Below are 23,771 nucleotides of genomic sequence, written 5' to 3'. Positions count from 1 at the left end.
TATTTAAATTTGGCCTTTTACGCCTGTGAGGCATTAATATTAACCACCACCGGGCATATAAGCAGTGTGTTAAAAAATAAACATATAATTGCATCTATAGCAAGAGATTCAATAATTGGCTAAGGGGAGTGTGTAATTGCGCAGTGGTGTGGAAAGCCGTCTGACAGTGATCTACAGGACTCCATTAATTGCCATATGAATATACCCTAGTCTCTTCTCCGCACTGCTGAGGCATCAGTGTGAGGGAGACGGGTCACTCCGTCTTTCCTGGCCCATATCCTCACTGAGCTCATAATTACTAAAACCTTTAATTAATCTTGCTATCACTGGGTAAATGCAGTGCTCACCATATAAATGAATTATAGGATAAGTGTTGTATTGTTAGTGCATGAGGGCATGGTGGGCGCCTGCATGCATGCCGTGGCACTTAAGGCGTGTGTGTGTGCTAAATGTGAATTATTGAAGATCAAATGTATAATTAAAAGATTATTTGATGCAAAAATGAAAACTCTTTCGGTCATTATCAAATTTAAGTTGATTTGCACTAATAATGTTCCCCACTGCCATAGCTTGAAATCTCATTGGTGTTTGTGTTAAGATTCCAAAATGGTTTGTAAATGCATCGCGCCACATTTTGACAGAGATTGAGATTTAATAGCTATGGTAGAATATTTTCAGTTGAAAAAAGAAATAAATAATAATAAATCAGTTAACAAAAATATTGTTTGACTTGGAATATAGTAGATGGACTACTTTTATGGTGTTTTGGGGGTTTTTTTTGGTGATTGCTCTGAAATCTCATAAATTGTGTGTAAACGCATTGTGCCAAGTTTTGATAGTGATTAAAATGTAATAGTTAAAAAAAAATCTATTAATTAAAAAGTAAAAATAAGATAACAGTAATGATAAATCAGTCTGTTCACACAAATATATTGTTTGGCTTGGAATATAGCATGGATTACTTTGGTGTTTTTTGTGATTGCTCTGAAATCTCATAAATTATTTGTAAACAGATTGTGCCAAGTTTTGACAGAGATTGAGATTAAATAGCTAAAACAATTATTAAAAAAGAAAAAGAAAATAATAGTCTTAATAAATCAGTCTGTTCACACAAATATATTGTTTGGCTTGGAATATAGCATGGACTACTTTTATTGTGTGTGTGTGTGTGTGTGTGTGTGTGTGTGTGTGTGTGTGTGTGTGTGTGTGTGTGTGTGTGTGTGTGTGTGTGTGTGTGTGTGTGTGTCTTTTTTGGTGATTGCTCTGAAATCTCAAATTGTTTGTAAACACATTGTGCCAAGTTTGATTGAGATTTAATAGCTAAAAAAAAGGTTAAAAAAGAAAAAGAAAATAAAAGGATTAATAAATCAGTCTGTTCACACAAATATTGTTTGGCTTGCAATATAGCATGGACTATTGTGGTGTTTTTTATTTTCATTTATTTAATTATTTATTTTGGTGATTGCTCTGAAATCTCATAAATTGTTTTTAACCACATCGTGCCAAGTTTTGACAGATATTGATATTTAATCGCAATCTCTGTCAAAACTTGCCACGATGTGTTTACAAACAGTTTATGAGATTTCAGAGCAATCACCAAAATCAATTTGTCTTTTTTTTTAGACAGAATTTGAATTTTTAGGTGAACTTTCTTTAAAAACAAAAAAACAAAGATGTGTATTATATTAAAATTTATTCTTAGCTGATTATTTCAGTACAATAAACAAACTGGAACTTAAAAACTGAGTTATACATGTACGTTTTTGTCCTAGCATATCACTCTTAATTAATGATCAGAGTCTGGGTCCAAAAGCAACAGCAACAAATCAAAGCAAGTTTAAATTGCCTGGACCAGATCTATTGCTTTTAATACCTCCATAAGGTCCCTTGATTCCATCTCCTATAGGAGTGAATGCCGAGCTGACCAACAATGAGTTCTTGTGTTTAAATCTAATTGAAGTGATTGATGAATTCTCAAACCTCTTTAGCTGAGTTCCTGTGTTTCACTGGGAATAAGTCAGAGTGAGGAAAGTGGACGCTGTGACCCTGCGTATGAGAGCTGACATCCAGCTACGGCACCCGCAATAACTTTCCCTCTCGTGTCATCACTAAAGCTCTGTGGGAAGGGGAATATGTTGTGACATGTCCAGATACGAGCCCTGAAATATATGCTGGCAGTTAGCCACCAGCCTCCCTTTCAATCAACAGGCTCGGCTGACTGGGGCTCTTACGGTGGGTTTAGTTGAGTGAGGATGGAATCGTAACACTGCACTACCATCTAGTGGTTTGCGGAGGGATTGCAGGGCTTCTTGCCCCGTCGGATAGGGAGCCGGTTGTTTACAAGTGGCATTTGTTCCTAATTAAACGCTGCACTTGTTGCAGCACTTCTTGTGGAGAGGGGCTTGCATCCACGATAATGCAGGCGGGATTCTGGATTCTCTTGTAAGCTTCCTCCACTCTGAAAAAAAGAGCAATTTGTCATAAGTGCACCAAAGCTGTTTTGCTTATAGTCTTACTGAATATACTTGATATTGTTTGGATGAAAATCTTAAAAACTTGGCTACCAATAGGGGTCATTTTCAGCAAATTTAGCCATAATGTTTTTGTGGTAACCAGGATTTGTTCAGGATTCTTTGATGAATAAACTTTTTTTTTTTTTAAATAGAAATATAAAAGTCTTTGTTGTTACTATTGATCCATTAAATGCATCCTTGCTGAATAAAAGTATTAATTTCTTTAAAAATACATAAATAAATAAATACTGACCCCAAACTTTTAAACAGCAGTGTATACAATTTCAAAAATTAATTCTACCGAAATTTTGCCATTATTGAAATTATAGTGTCATATTTCAGTATCGGTGTATTTTATTTTATTTTTTTAGCTAAAATGATTCATGCATTTCCAGAGAAAATGCTAAATTTGTCATTGTTTCTACATTTTCTGTTCAAGCCTGTTATGATCCAACATTACAATAATGGTTAGATGTTTCTGAAATCATGAGGGGGTGATATAAATTCTTTGACCACATGGTAAAAAAAGTATTTATCAAGTCTTCTTTATCAAGTCTTCTTTACACATTATATTCAACCCTAAAACATTTTGAATGGGGTTGGCACAAACATGTTTTAAGGAGAAATTCTATTATGAATTATTAATGTTGTTTCATATTAAGTTGTTACTTTTTTCACAAGTAAAATGCTTCAAGAAAAGCCACATTTTCTCTCACAATTGGCACTATTAGCTGGAAATGCCCAAGAAATAGCTATTGACATTTACTTTAGAGTAATCATCCAATATAGAGATGCACAACATCTGAAAACTTTAAGGGTTATCACATACAGTAAGCAAGTGATCTTAAAAAATAAAAGACTTCAACAAGTTGCCCTACTTAAGTCGGAAGAGCTGATTGAGCTCTAGCTCAGCCTCCTCAACGGTCTTGTCCAGTCCTCTGTCTCTGAGTCTTCTCAGTCTTTCTTCTGGATTGACAGTGAGAAGCAGCACCAGGTTTGGTTGAAGCAGGTCTCCTGGCCACTGGTAGAGCTCTGAGTCCAGCCTAGGGAGGTTTTCAACCCTCCCACTGACTGCTGTGGCAATGGCATACGCTGCTGTGCTGTGCCAATACCTAAAGGAGACCAAAAAATAAATAAAAATTTGTTTAGAGGTTATCTATATCAATGCCGGGAAAAGGAAATAACTTAAAAGGGTCATACGTGGGGTTTTTTTTTTTAGCCTTACACCAGGTTCAGTCACTAGCGTGCCTCTTGAGGCCAGGGGAGTGAGGTTTACACACACACAGCTCTTACTGGCCTACGTTACACTCACCCCCCCAAACCTCACTCCCATCCGGGTCACGGCACCAAATGTAACAGGTCCTACTTGACCCACTCTGAGCGGGATTCAATCTGGCATGGGAGGCGGGCACGCTAACAAGGACACTAAAGCACGCACACCTCTTACTGCCCTACGTCTGTTACACTCACCCCCCTAAACCTCACTCCCATCACGGTCACGGCCCCAAATGTAACCGGTCCTACTCTCCCCACTCCAGGGTGTATTTCCCAAAAGGATCGCCAACTATGGTCACAAGTTCCATTGAACTCTATTGGTAACTACGGAACTTGCAACCATAGTTAGCTTTGGGAAACGCACACCAGTGTGGGATTTAAACCCTGGTCATCGGCATGGGAGGCTGGTGCGCTAACAAGGACGCTAATGACTGAAGCCGCTAGTATTAACCGCTAGCACGCCTCTTGAGGCCAGGGGAGTGAGGTTTACACATCTATTCCTCACAGCCTCGATTTCATCCATGTAAAATTCAATATGGTGTGATATTCTCTTTTTTTTTTTTGCCAGATAAATACAGCTCTGACTACAAAAATAAATGATTTTACTAGGGCTGTCAAACGATTAATCGCGATTAATCGCATCCAAAATAAAAGTTTGTTTTTACATAATATATGTGTGTGTACGGTGTATAATTATTTTCTATATATAAATACTTGCACACACATGCATGTATATATTTAAGAAATATTTGCATGTATATACTATGTATATATATTTATATTATATATCATTTATATTATATATACATATTTTATATATAAATAACACATTTTCTTAAATGTATATGCATGTGTGTGTATTTATATATAGAAAATAATTATACTCCATACACACACATATATTATGTAAACACAAACTTTTATTTTGGATGCGATTAATCGCGATTAATCGTTTGACAGCCCTAGATTTTACCTGATATATATTTAAAATATCCTCAAATAAACATTTACGTTTGAGCGAGCCTCAATTTCCACAAATCCAGCTTTACGTACAAACATACATCTGCTACATCCCAGTGCTGCCCAAACATCAGCTGAATCGTGTGAGTGTATTTGTGGCACACATATCTCTACCTGTCCACTATGACAGGAGCCCTTAAGGACTCTTTTCCGATGTGGGCTGCAGTGATGTAGTTCCCCAGAGCGTAAAAGGCCCTGCGGATGAGGGGTGGTTCTGAGTCAAAGCGCTGTCTAAAAGAAGTCAGGCACTGGGGAGGAGATTTCAGCAGAGTGGCATTCAGAGACTCCCGCAGGGCTTCTGTGAGAGTAGTTTTACCTATAGGGGGAATCAGGGAAAGGTATGGAGAGAAGTCAACAACATTTTTGAGTGCAAACTACTTGTTTAAGCATGATTTGAATCATATTGACAGCTATGAATTTTTAGATGATATTACTTTCTGATTGGTATTAATAAGCAGAGCAAAATATTTGTCAAAGGCTCATTGTTAACCTGTAGCATCCAGTCCCTCGATCACAATGACAGGATATCCATCACCACTGCTTGTCTCCAGCTGTTCGTCTACGAGCTTCAACACTTCCTTTGACTCCGGGATAATGTCAGTGCACTGGGATGGGCAGAGGAGGATGCAATGTTTTACCCCAAGCTGCATTGTGGTTAGAGTACTGAACTGCATTGGTTAAATAATCACCCATTGTTCATTGTTCCTTTAGATCAGGTAATCAAGTATACTTTCATTTCAGCATCAAAGTAAAATCATCTAGACAGGTATAACTGCAGCCGTTTTTATATGTATACACACATTTATAAACATAACTGTTCAGAAGTTTGGGGTTGGTATATTTATTTATTTATTTTGATTTATTTACTGAAAGAAGTATTTTATATGCTATGCAATACTCATTTTTTTTATCAAAAATACAGTAGAAAGTAAAAATTTATATTGTGAAATATTATTACAATTTTTTTTTTTTAAATCCTTTTTTAAATGTAATGTTTTCCTGTGATGGCAAAGCTTCAGCAGCCATTACTCCAGTCTTCAGTGTCACATGATCCTTTAGAAATCATTCTAATATGCTGATTTACTGCTCGAGAAACTAAAAACAGCTTCTGTGCTGCTGATTAATTTAATGCATCTTTGCTGCATACTACTACAGTAATATATATATATATATATATATATATATATATATATATATATATATATATATATATATATATATGTGTGTGTGTGTGTGTGTGTGTGTGTGTGTGTGTGTGTGTGTGTGTGTGTGTGTGTGTGTGTGTGTATATATATATATATATATATATATATAAATATAAATATATATATATATATATATATATATATATATATTATTATTATTATTATTATTATTATTATTAATTATTACTTAGTAGTAGCCTAGTAGTAGTAGTAGCAGCTAGTAGTAGTAGTAGCCTATTTATGTGTATAGCCTAAAGTACAATCTGGTCCCAAAATGTTTCAAAATCCTACTGTACCTCCTGAAGAACCTTATAGGCTTCATCCATACTGTAGAAGACATCGGAGTTCCTGATGTTCAGTGTGGATGGGTGATGCTCTGCTGCTGTAGCAGGTGTGATGTACTGTCTCACTGACTCCTTCACTGGACTGACAGGTGACCACAGCTCCTGCCAGCAATGCTGACCCTCGCGCTTGTATGAAAACACACATACTGTTTTACTCTGCCGCAATGTGTTTAATAAGTCCTCTGAAAGTGTTGTAGTGGATTTGTCTCGTATAAAAAAGCCTTTAACGACGCTATTTTCGTCGTCCGGAATAAACGAAGACGCTTCAAAAACATCGCAATCTCGCGAGAGTGTTGAAGACAGCTTGTGTTTTATTTGGGCGTGCGTTTGCGCTTTCTCAATTCTGTTCTCACTTTGAACATGTAGCGAGAAGAGCTTCCCACAATCTCCAAAGAGCCGTTGATGATCATGATGGAGAACCTGTGGGCTTGAGCTCAGTGTGAAATAAAGAGGTTCAGCGCGCAAATCAAGCTCCACCGCAAATACACGCGAACACAGCTCTCCACAGCGAAACATTGCTCTCCTTAGCATTGTGAACGGTGTTAGATATTGCAGTAGCCTATATAGGCTAAGGAAGAATTCAAGATTCGCATTTTTACGGCTAGCGTTTACAGAGAAACGAAACTAGACCCGAAAACGAAAGGATAGTCAGCAGTCCACTTACGTAACTCACGAAACGAGCCTAGCTGAGTCAGCCAAGCATTCTAACACTATAGCTACGGTGAACTTGGGCTGATTTTAAGCAGGTTTATCCAGTTGAGCTATATGCTATTTAGTTTAGGGTCCAATTCTCACTATAAGGCTACCTAGCTGGTTATTAGCATGTATATTAGTATATTATAAGCACTAATGCCTTATTCTGCATGTCCATATTCTACATCCCTAACTATAAATAAGCAGTAATTAGGAGTTTATTGAGGCAAAAGTCGTAGTTAATATAGTTAGTGAAAATTGTACGTGTGACTATATTAACCTAATGATTGTTATTTTTGTTGGATTAGTGTCAAGGATAGGACAAGAAGTATATTCCTATAAAATAAAAGAATAATATGTTGCTGCATCTTAATTTCCCGTGGTTGTATTTATAAAGAGATAGGTTATTTACAAAAGCCAGGTGACTCTAAGGGAAATGAAACATACACGCCTATGTTTGTCTCAGCTGATAGGCTATTTATCTTTCGTTTTTCGCCTATATGTTTGACTCAGCTGATAGGCTATTTATCTTTCGTTTTTCAGCCCCTCCGAGCAAGAACAGAAACTGATCAGAACAGGAACTTGAGAATGTCCTATAAAAGGGGGGTGTGAGCTCTCTGAGTATCAGTCTACACACCTTCACCAGTGACATCAAACCAAGTTGGTTTTGCAAGAATGTTGATGCAGTTGTGTTTCAAGAACGTCCACAGCTTATTTTCAGCCCTGTTGAGATGGATTTTGATGATGGTATCAGGCTCACTGGTGCAACCTCTTGGGATGATCAGTCGTCCGAAGATTCGCACCAAAGAGCAGAAAGAGGGATCCAGCGAACAGCTGACCACTCCAAGCAGTGTAAACTACCATTTTACCCGGCAGTGCAATTACAAATGTGGGTTTTGTTTCCACACTGCGAAGACCTCGTTCGTCTTGCCTATTGAAGAGGCAAAGCGAGGGTTACGACTTCTGAAAGAAGCAGGTAATCTAACATGTCACCATGCAATTCAAATTAAGATTGTTTTATGGAATATTGCAGAATTTATTATCCGGGCAAATCATTATTTTAAAATAGGCTAAATAAACAAAAAATAATAATAATAAAAGTCATGTGCCCTCGTAATATTTAATCAAAATAACTTGTTTTTTAATCATAAAACCCATGTTTTTCTAATGACGTGGTTAATGGCACGAGGGCGGGCAACCTGTCATCACATGAGATCATGACATGCGACATTAATAATTTAATGTAGCCTAGCTATTAATATAAATGGATATTATTATTTTTTTAATATTAATATTTGTTTTTATTATAATTTTCATAATTAATAATTCAATATAAATGTAAATTATAGGCTATATATTTTTAACTTTTAACTTTAATGATGACTAGACTCTTTTTTTATTCTAAAACTTGGTTTGTATGTTTTAGGAATGGAAAAAGTCAACTTTTCGGGCGGAGAGCCCTTTCTTCACGAGAGAGGCAATTTTCTGGGAGAGTTGGTGCGATACTGCAAACAGGAGCTGCAGCTTCCGAGCGTCAGCATCGTTAGTAATGGCAGTCTGATCAAAGAATCCTGGTTTCAGAAATACGGTGAGAATCATTCCTGACCACCAGAGGTCAGCAAAGATCATTTTAAAGCACTTTAGGGTGAACGTTACACATTTTGCACAGTAATAACAATCTCAATGTTGATTGCATACAGCTCTACACAATATAAATACATACTTATAGGTTAATTATTAAGCTCCATTTAAGAATTGGATATTAAGAATATTCATATTAAGTAGCCTATAATATGCATATTTTTTGTACAGCAACAAAATCCACCACAGCACTTTCATGAACACCTGTTTGTCACAATGCACCGCATTCTGCATTTCTTTTGTCTGTTCCAATTCGTTAATTGTGTGTAATGAGATTTGATCAAACAATTGATCTTTATTTTTAATTCATGCACATAAGAATCCCTGACCCTGTCTGTATAAAAAGAATGGGGGGAAACCATATTCGATTTCAAATAAATGTTGTTATTTTGACCGAAATTAAGCAGCACAACTGTTTTCAACATTGATAATAATAAGAAATGTTTATTTAGCACCAAATCAGCATATTAGAATGATTTCTAAAGGATCACTGACACTAAAGAATCTGAATCACAGAATCACATAACAAAATTTATTTTAAATATATTAAAGGAGAAAACAGTTATTTTAAACTGAAATAATATTTCACTTTCATTTGAACAGTATATTTGCTAAAAAATTGGGTAACACTTTATTTTACAATGTCATTGTTACATGTTACATGTAATTACTGTAACTATAAATTATGCATAATTACATGCAATTAACCCTATCCTAACCCTATAGTAAGTACATGTAGTTAATTATTATTACTCAGTACTTAAATGTAACTGTAATACTGACACCTTAAAATAAAGTGTAACCAAAAATTGTTTATTATAAAATACTTAATTATGGAATGCTAAAAGTGATTAAATAGGTGGTTATTTTAAAGCATGTATTTAAATGTTACTTAAAATGATCAAATGTTTTTGCATATGGTGACTTAATTAACCAGAAAAATACTTCCCCTACACATATAGGCCCAGTTTCACAGACAGGACTTAGGCCTTAGCTTTTATAAATGTGCCTTAGAATAAAAAAATATTACTGCTGTGCATCTTGAGTTAAAGTACAGCACTGTCATCTCCTAAATTGGTCAATTTAATTTGCATCTTCTACAGGTGACTACTTGGACATTCTTGCAGTATCTTGCGACAGTTTTAACGAAGACACCAATAAAGTCATTGGTCGAGGTCAGGGCAAGAAGAGCCATTTGGATAATCTACATAAAGTTTGCTCCTGGTGCCGGGACTACAAGGTGGCTTTCAAAATCAACTCGGTTATCAACACCTACAACGTGGACGAAGATATGACAGAGCAGATCACTGCTCTGAACCCAGTGCGCTGGAAGGTACAGTTACTTCTTTTACCACAGACTTCCATGTTCCATTCCTCTATCATTATAACCAGGCTGCTCAATATGTGTATTGCAATGTTCACTCAGGTCTTCCAGTGTCTGCTAATTGATGGTGAAAACGCAGGGGAGAACAGCCTCCGCGAGGCAGAGAAATTTGTCATTAGCGAACAGCAATTCCAAGACTTCCTGGACCGCCATCAGAGCGTCGAGTGTCTGGTTCCAGAGTCTAATCAAAAGGTAATTTTGAAACACAGAGCGCATACTTTGGCTCAATTCAGATCACTGTTTCAAAATAGCTTACAATTTGCTAGATAAAGTGGCTTCAAATTATGGGTAATTCAGCAATAAACTCTCAGTTTCAATTCATTACCGAAGCTTTTAAGAGGTAAATGAGTTTTGAATTTAAATAAAATAGCTCTGTTCAGAGATGGAAGCCAGGGATTTGAATATAAAGCATACTGTTAACTTGATGCAAATTGTTTATTTTCTCATCTATTTCCCTTTTACAGATGAGAGACTCTTACCTGATTCTTGATGAATATGTAAGTGGTGTCATATTTTCTTCTCATTATTGCACAAAGGATTTTTTAAATAAATATTTGATTATGTTGTCATTAGAGTCAAAAGGATTTTTTGTATATTAGATTACACCATTATTACAGTGATTCCTTTAAATTACATTAAAAGTCATCATATCAGTAGTGAAGGGATTATGGATAGGAATCTAATAAGGCCTGCAGTAATTTGCCTCATTCCAGACTTCATATGACTTCTCCCCCTTGGATAATCTCTGATCTCTATTAATAATCATGCTGTCTACGCTACATCATCAGAGAGAGCAATCATCATAAATAGATTTTTAATTCTCCGTATCTGATTCCGCAGATGCGCTTCTTGGATTGCCGAGAGGGAAGGAAAGATCCGTCAAAGTCCATTCTGGATGTTGGTGTGGAAGAGGCCATCAAGTTCAGTGGTTTTGACGAGAAGATGTTCCTCATAAGAGGGGGGAAATATGCGTGGAGCAAGGAAGATATGAAACTGGAGTGGTGACCTTTCTCAATATTGCTTTTTTTACTCTGTGTTTACATTGAAAGCTGATGCTAAACAATAAATAATTATACAGTATAGTTACAGCCCCATATATAAGCTGATGATACGTGGTGCCTATGTCTGTATATTCAATATTTTTTTAAGGAGATTCTACTGCACTGAAATACTTATAGATATTGATTATTTGTATAGATATATGCTAAAAAAATTTATTTGAATTATGCTTGAGTATTTGCATTACCCATGGTATGTTTTTAACTTTTACTTTGCTGTGTTTTTCTTTACATTGACTTTCTTAGTAGAAGTAATTGTTTTTATGTAATCCTGTATAGGAAAATTATTGATAAATGATCTACCTATTGTTTAATTATGTGCACTCTGAAGGCATGAAGACACTTTGAGTTACAATTAAGACTTAATGCACCTTAGATGCTTTAATTGTCATACAGTAGAACTGGCAATTTACTTAAGCCACAGTTTGAGGCTCCTCAGATCACAGTGTTGGAATCCTGTAAGCTCCTTTTCTATAAGGCGAGTTTTCTAGTTCTTGCAAGAACTCAAAAGACTATCTACCCTCCTGTAACCCCACCCCATTATAATGGAAAAGCTTTAAAGCACTTCTAGAGAAGTTCACTGAGGCACCTTGATAAAAGAAATCTATAGAAATCTAAATGATACCTCGATTATCTTTTCATTTTACAGTGAAGTTGTATTTTTATATTGTGTTATTTTATTTTGTAAATAAACATTTTTGACAACTTACATCTGATCTCATGTAATTGTTCAAACTGCCCAAAGAATCATCTTTTAAGGCCTTCATACAAAGCACCTTTTAAAATGACTGATTTTGCTAACTTGAATTTCTTGATAGAGCTCTTCAGGCTCTCGCTGCTCAGTTGTATTTGTAATCCCTGTTATAGAGCACATGTCCCCATCATCATAAATGTCATACTATGTTGCCCAAACAAATCCATATGTAATATTTCACCCGTTAGTCTTTCATAATACCCAACTAACAAAATATAAAAAAGAAAAGAAAAAAGAAAACAGGTCTTTGATAAGTATCGGCAATGGATCTGACGCATGTTGTTGCAGTATAGCCAACTCTCACTTTGAAATATGTCTTTCAGATAAAGATAAATCGGTATAAAAGCATACAAATTTCGAAAGATGGTTAATAAAATCAGAATAAACTTCAGGTTGACACCTCATGTTACATGTAAGATAATGTTACTTACCTCAACTTCGCCAGAAAATAAATAAATAAATAAATAAATAAATAATAATCTTCCCAAAACTGTAGCAGGTCCTAAGTCTTTTTCTAAAGCCCCATTATAGTTTGTATATTGCACGGTCCAATAGAGGGCGCTAGTGCTGCGCCTTCGCTTCAGAGACACATTACAAATATATAGACGTACAGACTCGCTGTCTGTACAGAACAGTGCTAGGACTAATGGCGTCTTCACAACGCGTACGACGGATCAGCTGATTCTTATATCTGCCTGCAAAACTACATGAAGACATAAGGTAAAACGCTCGTGCAATTACAGATAGCTATGATAAACGTGTCTGTCTTAAACTAGAATGTTTGCTTATCCACAGCATTCGCTGTATACGACACTATTGACTTTCATTAATGCAATAGGATTTGTGCAGCGTTCTTTCGTTTAAAGCCAAATGTCTATGTCAGCAGTCAATATATCACAATTTCGGTTTAATTTTTTTCATTTTTGGAAATGCTTAAATGATCTAGGCTACATTTGGCTAAACGGCGAAACTCCACTTTCTTCTTGGATGTGCAGCTCTCATATAGGCTAGATTTGTTCACCCGACTGATGTCTAAGATGGCTGTTTACTTTTATTGTATGTTCATAGGTTACATACTGTCACATTAAGATGGGCTGGCTTTTAAAAGCTGGTGTGCTGCCTACCTAGACAACATTTTTGGCCATCGTGATGTCCAAAAATGCTGCTGTAATGTCTAAAAAAGCTGCCTAGGTAGGCAGGGCAGCACACTCTGTTTTGGGATCGTGGGACCCTTGGCCAGTCCAGTCAGATGATGCTAATATTCATATGAAATGACCCATTCGGGTGTTTGAGGAGTTGATGTGCTCCAGTTTAGGTGCTGGTGCTCTGCAGGGGTCTAGAGGATCAGGATTGTGTAGATTGTTAAGTTTTGACATAAACCCTTGAATACTCCCTGGAAAGACAGTAAGAAGCTTTGAGTTATAGGGATTTTCCATGCTTTTTTTTGGGGGGATTGTGCAGTATAAAGGAATAAGGTCCTCCCTGGGTCGTGAAAACTGAATGTGTGATCCAAAGTACCAGGATCTTCTCAATGCATCTGTTGACATCTCAAGTAAATGTTTTTTGGAAGGTACATTTGGTTTGAACGTTGTTTGTAATATTGCAAGAAGGCAGGAGACGAGGATGAGGTTATAAATTTTAAAACTAACCAATGATTAATCATATAAATGTTTGTCAACAAAAGTAGAATTTCTAATATGTTTCTCAGCCCCACCAAATTAAATGTTTGTATAAAAATAGTTTTTCTTTAGGCTACCAAGATGCACAATGCACATCAATTCTAAAAATGTGCATACTTTTTGTATGCGCTCAATTGAGGCGAAATGTATTTATTTTTTATTCGATAAGAAGACATGCGCATAAACTATGACACATTCACCGAATAAATCCCATGATGTGCAACAAAAAACTCACGGGACATCGCGGATGTGATTTGATAACTAGACTAACCCAGTTTAATTGCATAGCATCTCAAATGTTGGTTTGATCATTCTGAAATGCCTGAGCCAAGGTCTGTCATCAAAATGATTTGGTTTAATGACCTCCCAGAAGTGTCTCACGATTGCATTTACTAAATACCAGGCATCTGAATGCATGACAGCGTTTATTGGTTTTCGTCTACGTGCTCTGAGGTGCAAGTCATTTATGATGTAGGAAAAAAGATCCCCTATGGCTTCCCCGATTGAAGCAACTTACATTTTTATTGTAGATATTTTTTATTCGCAAGTGTTTTATGCAATATTCCATTTCAATGGAAATATGTAGTCCAAATCCAAACCCCTCTGTGTTGACTTACAAGTAGATGCCATAACTAATAGAAATTGCAAATAAATAAATTTCAAATATCAGTATCCGTTAAGGAACATGATAATTTAAGTATCTTTTACTTAGAGAATTCAGTTGGTAGGATCATACACCATACTTTTTTTTGGTGGTCAAGCTAGATTGCATTTTAGGAAAGAGGGTTTATCAAAATACTTCCAGCCAGTGTCCAGGACAAACTCTTTACTCCCATTGGTCCTCTCAAGTAACTAATGGCTGCAAAGGTTTGACAACACCACATGTTGCTAAACCAGTTTTACATTTGGTAGTGCAGTTCCTCTGGTATTTACTCAACACCCAGCATTCATTACTTTACTGGCTTAAAGTCATCATTTAGATGGGTTACTATGAGGGAGACATGTATTTATCTTTGACAAGTAGAGTTTTGAGAAATGTTACCTGTGTTATTTGGCATGGAAATGTTTTTTTCTTTCAAATATTATCTTAAATGAGATAACGGCGGTCTGTTTACATTATGGGAGAGTCTTTATCTGATTAGTGTTATCTAGGGTTGGAATTGACTTTTAAGCTTGACACTACATTTAAAGCATTAGCATCAAACTCTTTGTCCTCCATCTAACATCAAGCCCACTTCTGCATTTTAGCCTTGACTGAAGAACAATTATATGCACTTATCCACTATATGTGCACTATAAACAGTAACATTATTGATCTGCGCAATGTATTAGATATACGGTTATGCAGTTTCACCCGAAAAAAGTAGAACAGAGATTAGATAAGTGCGTTGCTCATAACAGTCAGAAAGTCCCTCCCAAATGAGGCCACTTATCTTTCCACGCCATAAATAGAAATTCTGTAGTTTAACTTTCAGACTCTTTTCTCCGATAGGCTTTATTTCTGCTGTTCATAACAGCTCACAGATGCTTAATTTCAGCCAAAGGTTGTGGTGACCCAGCAGCAACAGTGGCAAGTGCAACAGTCATCTCAAGAATATGATAATAAACATGCAAAGTTACAAACGTTAGGCCAGATTTGCTTAGCATGAGACCGCAATCCCATAAAAGCGCAGTTGGGTGTGGAAAGTACTGCGGGTTATCAACTGACAATGTGTGAATTGAACACAGGAGCAACCAGATCTTTTCCATAATGAAAAATGCAATCTACAAATAGCAGCGCAAATTAGATTTGCCTCAGACTTAGGGCATTTGTCGCGATATCCACAGAACTGTAACATAATTGTGTGTGTGTGTGTGAATTTGACCATTCAAGTGCAATTATCTGCAAAAGAGAACTGAATTCGGGATCGAATGCTGTCTGAGTATGAACACACCACATTAATTTTCCGGCTTATTGCGCTTAATAGCTCTTTTTAACTTTATGCACGTCCCGTTCTTTATTTTCTCATGTTTCTTTATCTCTGCATGTTCTTTCTAAACTTTCAGTATCTTTAAAGGCTCCGATATTCTCACGGCGAAGTTCTTTTTTGTTCTTCGTTTAGGGGTAAAACAAAGTTCGAAATACGTGAGCAGCGATAGGCCTATACTGTTATCGAACATCCAACTCCGCCCACTCTGCCGAGAGCGACGTTTAGATGAATATGTAAATATGTGCTGCGCGCTTTTCTCTCAATAACAAAATAAACACAATAAAATTGAGAAAACAGCAAGCATTTTAATAAAGCATTAGAAAAAGATCATAGCGATGCGGATATGTTTGCACGAGCTCTACGGCACTCCAGTAAAGTCAAGTCACGTTATATCACTTTATACAATAGATAGCTTAAATTCAAGCAGCTTTAGCGTAATAAACATGAAAACAGTGTTACGGTCTCGTTTCATCAGAAGTACAACTTCATTTTCTACTATAAAGCAGCTCTGTAAGTTTGCTCACATCAGTTTGTTCTTCAATTTCGCTTGAAGTATATCATGGATTCAGGGCCTTAAGTAATACTGTGCTACATGGATATATTTACACACCGTGAGTCCGTGATAAACAATACTTTACGATACAATACTTTATATTGTGGTCATGATATATCATCATACCGCCTATAGCGTACTCTGATTTATGCTGTTGGTATCATTTGTTCCTAATACAATAAGATGTAACACTTTAATAACAAAGAATGCTGAATAGCTTGACCTGGCCATATTGAATTTTTAATAACTCTTCCTGGTCGTCCCATTTAATGCACCTGACTTGGGAAAATTTTACGGGAAATCCATGAAGACATTGACTAGCTTTGCAAATGTGTTCTAATCTATAGATGTGCTTCACAGACAAGCATACTGTATTTTAACAATAATATAGCCTTGTTTGATCTTTTCAGCCCCCACCACACACATACATTTGATGCACTAAATGCATTACAGAGCACTTAAAGCTGTTTATGGTCAGCAGTTGGACATATGTGCAACCATTTTGGAATTTAATTATGAGATGCAGTATGACAACAGACATTTAACAGACATTTTCAATCATATAGGCCTATTGTTTACTTCAAGATTACCATTGAATTCCTCCTAAATCAAATCTGCGATGCCTTTATCACTCAAGACATTGTTTTTGCCATAAGCAAGCGGTAAGGATTTTTTAGAAATTTTTGAGAGTTATCTAAAAAATGCAGTCTCCTAATAACATACCGTGTTTTCTCTATTAGTCAGTCATTCCTATCAGTGATCTCAGTAGGTACATTGTTGCTGCCCAACAGCTGTGGATGAGAAAGCAGTTATGGCATAGCTCTGTAATGCAGGCAGGAGACTGGCTGGCTCACGGCAGAAGGTGACCTCAGCTGGGTTCAGATCTGATTGAGTCAGATATTTCGCAGGATAAGTCCCAGTAGACTAGCCTAGTGTATAAAAGTTGCATATGTGCAAAATAAATTTCAAAAGTGAGTGTGCCAAGAACACATTGGGATTCATGGCATAAAATAAATGAGTCACACCAAAACTCATAGATATAGATTATAGAGATAGATGCTTGAGTTTTATACTCCAGTGAGAAAATTTGTAATTTTTATCAGAAACAAGATCATTGAGATGTTTTGGTGAAAAAGCTTACTGCAAGCTTGTCTGATGTGATGGTATAATTTTTTATTTATTCAGTTCTCACAGCTGGTACCTCAAAACTTGGCGCTCACACCTGCCCACAGCATCGAGCTTTGCCACATGTGGCTGGTGATACAATGAGAGTGAGACATTTGCATGTTAATAGCTTGATGGCAACGTGTGAACTCATCAGACAGTGAAGGCTGTAAAAACGAGAAAAGCTTTGCCTCAAAGCGTTTAGTGGTTTGTACAGCACTGTACAACATCGTGCAAATTCCGGTACCACCATGATGGTTAAATGCAGCAATTCAGCAACAGTTTAATATGAAGAAAGTGGTATTATCATACATGATGCAGTGTTTTGTAACCACAAAATTTTACCAGTCATTTCTGCATTTTCATTTATGGAACCTCAGTAATTAAAAATATGAGATAAAATGAGTTGATTAAAAATGTGATTTAAAACTTTTGTCATAATTGCGACTTTATTTCCCCAGTGAGACTTCCTTTATTTGAATTGCAACTTTCTAGGTCACAATTTCAACTTTATATTGTTAGGGGGTTACAGTTTTGGACCCAAGGACCAGATATTTGAAAGAAGACCCGGAGTCAGAATTATAATAAATTGAAGAAAAGTTTTACTGAAGCTAGTTTGCAGTTTCATCAGCAGAAGTCAGCTTCAAGACTCACACGGGAGTTCGTAACTTGATTATAATCACTCATTACATATACATTGAAGCAGCAGTTGATTCCAAAATCCACCCCTTCAATATCTTATAATTAAGATCTATTAGGGCTGTCAATCTTCCTCTATAATACTATTCGAATTCCATTCCTTATTTTATTTAATATTCGAATAATATTCGAATATTAAATGCTCAAATGTATCCTATTATTATATGAATCATGACGCATCGTTGCCATGAAAAACAGCGTTGCTATGGACGCGGAACGGACTATTTTCTTTAGCGGAAGCAATACAATCGTTTTTAAATCAATAAACTCCTTTTTAAATCAATATTTTGTGTAAAATTATTTATTTATTTTGTAGGTAGCCGTGTAATAAGTTCAGCCTGTCGGGGTTGTTATTCGCTATAACAACCGCCTCGCTATACATTATCTTACTTGGCGGACAGCTGGTAACAGTTAAGCCCCGTGATGAGGAGACCAGAAAAGAATAATTCTTGCCTGTTTTAGCGGCGGTTCCTAGGACAGATCGCCTAGCTTGTCAGGGTGTAACGTTGTCAGTTTTTCCATTTAGGGTTTGAAATCCAAACACCTTCAACACATCGCTTCTCAAATTGTCAGGAGTGGTGATCTCCGTTTCCGTGCAGACATTGCTCTCCGCGATTTTTGACAGTATTGTTATGATACAGCGTGGATAACGTGCACAATTGTGTTACGATTCAAAAACGTTATTGTTCATCTGACGAAACAAAAGCATTTCATTTTCACATGCGCGCGAGAAAGGCAAGATTGCATAATTTTTTTAATTTTTAAAATGTACATAAAAAAAGCAATATTCGAATAGGAACTTCAGCATTCGAATAGTACTGATTTTTTTAATATTCGAATTATATTCGAATTTCGGAATTCGTTCCAACAGCCCTAATATGTATAACTTTTTATCTCACAAATGTCACCGTATTTCCTTTATCTCACAACTCAAAAACTTTAAAACATTTTTTCAAACTCTGGGTTGCTGCTGTTGCTTGCCACCACTATTTTACAAGTTCAAGAGGAACTTTGATTGGCTCAGCAAACTAGTAAAACCTGACTCATCCTTTGAGTTGCATTTTTTAACACAGGAATTCAGTTCTGTAAGGTTTTCTAAGACACAGAACATTTTGTGCCAGCTAATTGTTATGTACAATAATGTTCAAAATATATTTTTTCATGCATTCATTTGGTTTTGCAAGACTATGGGATGTCTAGAATAGTGTGTCTGAAGTGTCAAGCCAGGATGTATGAAGTGTATTCCAGTGAGGATGTGTTTGTTAGGGGAGACCAGTTTGAGCACGTCCTGTCCTCAGCATCTGTGATTCAAGCTTATTCACGACTATTGCCTATAGGTGCTACTGTACTCTTCATAACTGTGTTTTTTTAAGTAACGATGGATAAAAAAAGTATCTGCATTTTGAAAACACCTTTTATTACTGACGTGCAGACATATTCATCCATGGCTTTTGTTTTTGTTGGCTAAATGTTTTACTTTTTCTCACATCTGTTGTCACTCAAGAACCTTGAGTGGCAACAGATGGCATTAACAGATAACCTCAGGGCTCTCGGTCTCTGATCGTGTCAATAGAAATAAGTTCTCAGCAGCATGCTTGTCATATCCTCTTAATTTCTCAGGCACAAATGCTGCGCCACAAGACGATGAGAAGAAAGATGTCTCTTCATATTTTAATGTAGTACTATTCTGACATGGCTGATGTTTTTTTCTCTCTCTCATTCAAATCCTTGTCTTCACACCACAGAGAGTCACACTGGGAAATGTTTTCCACCGTCTGTAGACGCTAGGTAGGCAGAGTGACCTCAGATCATTAGAGAAATCTTCTCCTTATTCTGGAGGATTGACCTTTACAGTACATTCTCCTGTAACCTTTGAACAGAGTAACTTTGTTCTCCAAGATCTTCTTCCTTCAGGCTGTTTGAAAACTCATTCTGCTGTTGCATCACTTCCTCGTGAATCTGCTGTCTTCCTAACAAGTCAGTGCGTGAAATTTTGAAACCGCATTTCTTTCAACATCTTGGTTCACCAGCTTATATTGCTGAAGAAACCAAGTCATACCAGGTGGTATTTACTCGTCAACTAATTCAAACTATGTTTTGGAACTCAACTCAGTTCAACCAGCTCAATTGTGTTTTTGTTTACTAGCTCAACTAGGTCCCCATCAGCTTAGTCAATTACCAGCTCTGGCCCGGTTAACCAAGATCTACCAGATTGAGATGAGCAAAAGTAAAATAAATAAATAAATAGTCTAGTCAGTGGTTTGCCTAATAGTCAAATAATCTGTCATAGGGAAGCCAATAATTAAATGGATTTTGGGTTCACTTAATGTGTTTGGTACTGGAGATCGGACCATACTAATTGGCTAGACAGTTGTTGAATGACTATTGACCATCTTGACTCATTCCTGTAGGTCAACATCAGCCCCATTGGGTTGATCAGCCACGTAAACCGCCTTGGCCGAGCTAATGACCAGCTTCAAAGCTTAGCCAGAAACCATGTAAAGCTGGCTAGCTGTTTTTTGCTGGATTTGGTTAAGGCAAAGCAGTACAATTTGCTTTGCCTTAACCAAATCCAGCAAAAAAACAGGTAGCCAGCTTTACATGGTTTCTGTTCCAAAAAAGGATACCATCTCTACAAACATAGTTGTAATACAGCCTTGATAATCTGGTGCAAAAGTGCAAAAACTGCACGTGCAAAACGTTTTCGGGTTCAACACTTCATCAGTGCCATGTGTATCACACATGACACACTTTTGGAATTTATTTGTGGCCTCTGGACAATAAAATCTATTTTTTAATAACTATTTCTCGTGTGCTGATCTTTTGTCATTTTTTGATTTTTGAGCTATTTTTTGGATCTACGCACCGCAAGGAACTCTGTTCATTCAAATTTTTTGGACTAGTGTCTGGCGCTACGCCTTTCCCTTCTCTCCAAATTGTTATTGTAGCCTTGCCTCAGTCACTGAACTTCAAAAATAAACCTTGATTAAAAAAAAGTGCAGTGTATCAGCTCAGTAAAGCAGCCTGTTGTACATTTCAGTTTCGATCTTACTGCTGTGAACTGAAGATAATTGTCCCTGTCTGCTCTTTGGGAGTGTTTCACCTCTGGGATTCCTGACGTTTATAAAGACTGAGCCAAAAATAAAAGAGTGCTCAATCGCTTTTGGGTGATAAATGTGGGTCATTTGGCAAGGGCAAGCAAACAGTGAGAGAACAGTGTATGCATTTGTCCACACAGGGTCATGACCACTTGAAGTTTTTAGCTTTATGCACTAGATTCTTGTCTTCCATGAAAGTTCAGACCGTCTGTTTTACTCTTACTAGTATATGTGTTAGTCTGACAGCTGCATTCTCGGAAGAACTGTGAAATAAATATCTTTAATGAGCTGGAGAAATTGTAAATATATTAAATATTTCTTGTGGATTTCTGGCCTTTCAAGATGGCTGCCAAGTGAACTGAGTTGCCTGAAAGGGGTCATGACATGACTGTTAAAACATCCTGTAAATACAAAAAGAGCATTTCACTGATATGACTGCCTCTAGAGCAAGACATTAACAAATACCTTTACATCATTGCACCATTTGTTGCGTCAAAAGCAAATAGAACCCATTATAATCATGAAAACACGTTCAATTTCTGAAGTACTCTATGCACTTGAGCTACTCCCAACAATAGGACAAATGGAAGAGTAAAGCAACGTTTGCTTTGACATGTACGGTTCAAACACGCGTCCAACCCTAGTCATTGAATACTACTTAGTATCTGCTAATACAGAGTTCCGATCCGATTATTCTAATAATAAGATACTTACGGATATATACACACACACACACTGTATAAAGACATTGGTTGATATAAACATCTGTTTCAATAGTAGATGTTGTAAACAGACTGTGTGGTCATACAGATAGCTGATACCGTTCAGTTAAAAAAACTTTAAAGAGACTTTAGTCAAAATTATCTTATGGTCTCATTTATGAAACCAATTGATATTTGTCATATGCCACTCTGACATTCACTTGGTATCATGGCAGTTTAATGAGGTTATAGTTTTTGACAGGAAGCCAGGAATGACCTTTAGAGAAAGACAGGCTCAGGGCTGACATACCTCCTCAGCGAGTTCACACACACAGCCTGCAGTCAGAGACCAGCCCAGCTTTACGGAAACACACTGGGGCTCCTTCATTTTGGGAAAATCCCATATTTTCAAATCAAAACCTGTTTTACCTCTTCAGAACTTTACTATATAACATTGTAATGCAATTTAAATGGATTCATTTAGGGTTTTAGTGTTTCATTTCTTATTTATACAAAATAATATAGAATACTAATATCGTCCATTTATCAGCTATAACATGAAATAGTTCATTTTAAGTCAATTTAAATTTTGTTTCTTTTTATGGAAATTTCAATTTAATTTCTTTATGCACGTTGTTTCAAAGCAGCTTTACAGAGAGATATTGCAAAAAATAATGATTGACTTTTCAATATTGACCAGAATTTTATATATTAGTACATCTGTAGTCAAAAAGCTATTGTTAAAATGGGTAGTCCAGCATTTTGATTGGGTGAGCCATTCAAGGCGATTTGATATTCACACCATTTGATTTTAATTCCATTTAAATGTGATGCGTTGCTTTCCAACGATACACAGTCTACAGATATGCTTTTTTTATTGTTATGTTGGAATTATCATAATTTCAAGTTAATGGATTTGACTGTCATGATGACATGTAAAATAAACAGTTAAAGGTAGTGAAGCATCTCTCATCTTTTTATTATAGCCTGTTACCTGGTGAGATTTTTTGCTCTTCATTATTCTGCCAGAGCATATAGCATTAAATAAATGAAATAATGTAGTGGTTAAATATTTTGTCGTTGCCATAGAAACTAATTATTCTATCCGAGTCCAATGACGCGAACCGCTCAGAGTGAAATCTCAGAGTTGTCATCTCGTAATTACAGTAATTCAGACATTATGTGAACACAGCATTAGGCTATAATGAACAGCAATACTTAGTGGAGAAATTGTTTTTGTGTCTCTTATCATTAATAAATTAGATTACTTATTGAACATGGGTGCCTTTTATTTTATTGCCACCATTTTATACGTGTGCTTAACTCACCTTTTTGGAAAAAATCTTGTGTTGAATTTACAGTGATGTGAATAAGTATGGACACCCATGCTAAAGTTGCCTAAAAAGAGGAATAAAAAATCATCTTTTGGAAATTGATCTTAATGCCTTAATTAAAAAAATGAGGAAAAATCCAGCCTTTAAGGACACCAATTTTCTTTGTGAATGAATAATGTATCGTAAACAAATAAATGTTCTTCCTTAAAATACAGGGTGCATAAGTCAGGACACCCCTATGATAAATTCCCATACAGGCAGGCAGATTTTTATTTTTAAAGGCAAGTTATTTTATGGATCCAGGATAATATGCATCCTAATAAAGTTCCCTTGGCCTCTGGAATTAAAATAGCCGCACATCATCACACAACCTTCACCATACCTAGAGATTGGCATATTTCCTGATCAAAAATATAGGGGTGTGGGTAAAATCAGTCTCAGCCACTGGACTAAAACACACACTGTTTCGGTAGTGACATGAAAATGTGGGACACATTTTTTTTTACATAAAGTTTCATGATTTAAAAATAAAATATAAAATAAAAGTTTTTTTTTTACTTCACTTTTTAAAAGAAATCAAAAAGATATTTAAAAAAACAAAACAATGGAAAAATAAAAAAAAATAACATTTCAATATCATTTTCACAAGTTGAAATTTAGGGGTTAGGGTTCGGGACTGCCATCTC

The 23,771-nt window shown here is 36.3% G+C and overlaps 3 protein-coding genes across 4 annotated transcripts in view; 2 read left to right on the top strand and 1 right to left on the bottom strand.

The window, feature by feature from the left end:
• Positions 1-1,621: 1,621 nt before the first annotated feature.
• On the bottom strand, positions 1,622-7,018 carry cmpk2 (cytidine monophosphate (UMP-CMP) kinase 2, mitochondrial). Its single transcript, XM_079854251.1, has 5 exons — positions 6,310-7,018; positions 5,299-5,413; positions 4,923-5,124; positions 3,392-3,625; positions 1,622-2,458 (listed from the first exon to the last, which is right to left on the bottom strand). The coding sequence occupies exons 1-5, from the start codon at positions 6,886-6,888 to the stop codon at positions 2,338-2,340; spliced, it is 1,251 nt and encodes a 416-aa protein (XP_079710377.1). The 5' UTR covers positions 6,889-7,018; the 3' UTR covers positions 1,622-2,337.
• Positions 7,019-7,621: 603 nt separating this feature from the next.
• On the top strand, positions 7,622-11,843 carry rsad2 (radical S-adenosyl methionine domain containing 2). The gene is made up of 6 exons (XM_079853536.1): positions 7,622-8,026; positions 8,477-8,638; positions 9,795-10,024; positions 10,118-10,267; positions 10,540-10,572; positions 10,916-11,843. The coding sequence occupies exons 1-6, from the start codon at positions 7,726-7,728 to the stop codon at positions 11,078-11,080; spliced, it is 1,041 nt and encodes a 346-aa protein (XP_079709662.1). The 5' UTR covers positions 7,622-7,725; the 3' UTR covers positions 11,081-11,843.
• Positions 11,844-12,475: 632 nt separating this feature from the next.
• Positions 12,476-23,771, top strand: part of rnf144aa (ring finger protein 144aa) — a 35,383-nt gene continuing 24,087 nt past the window's right edge. Inside the window, exon 1 of one of the 2 annotated variants that reach the window (XM_079853638.1) lies at positions 12,476-12,607. The gene's annotated coding sequence lies outside the window, so the exon portion shown is untranslated. The remainder of the gene's footprint in view (positions 12,608-23,771) is intronic. The other variant, XM_079853639.1, reaches the window with a different exon arrangement.

Source organism: Squalius cephalus, assembly GCF_949319135.1.
Source record: "Squalius cephalus genome assembly, chromosome: 20".
In the NCBI taxonomy this organism is placed as follows: domain Eukaryota; kingdom Metazoa; phylum Chordata; class Actinopteri; order Cypriniformes; family Leuciscidae; genus Squalius; species Squalius cephalus.
This window is presented reverse-complemented; position numbering and strand designations above follow the sequence as displayed.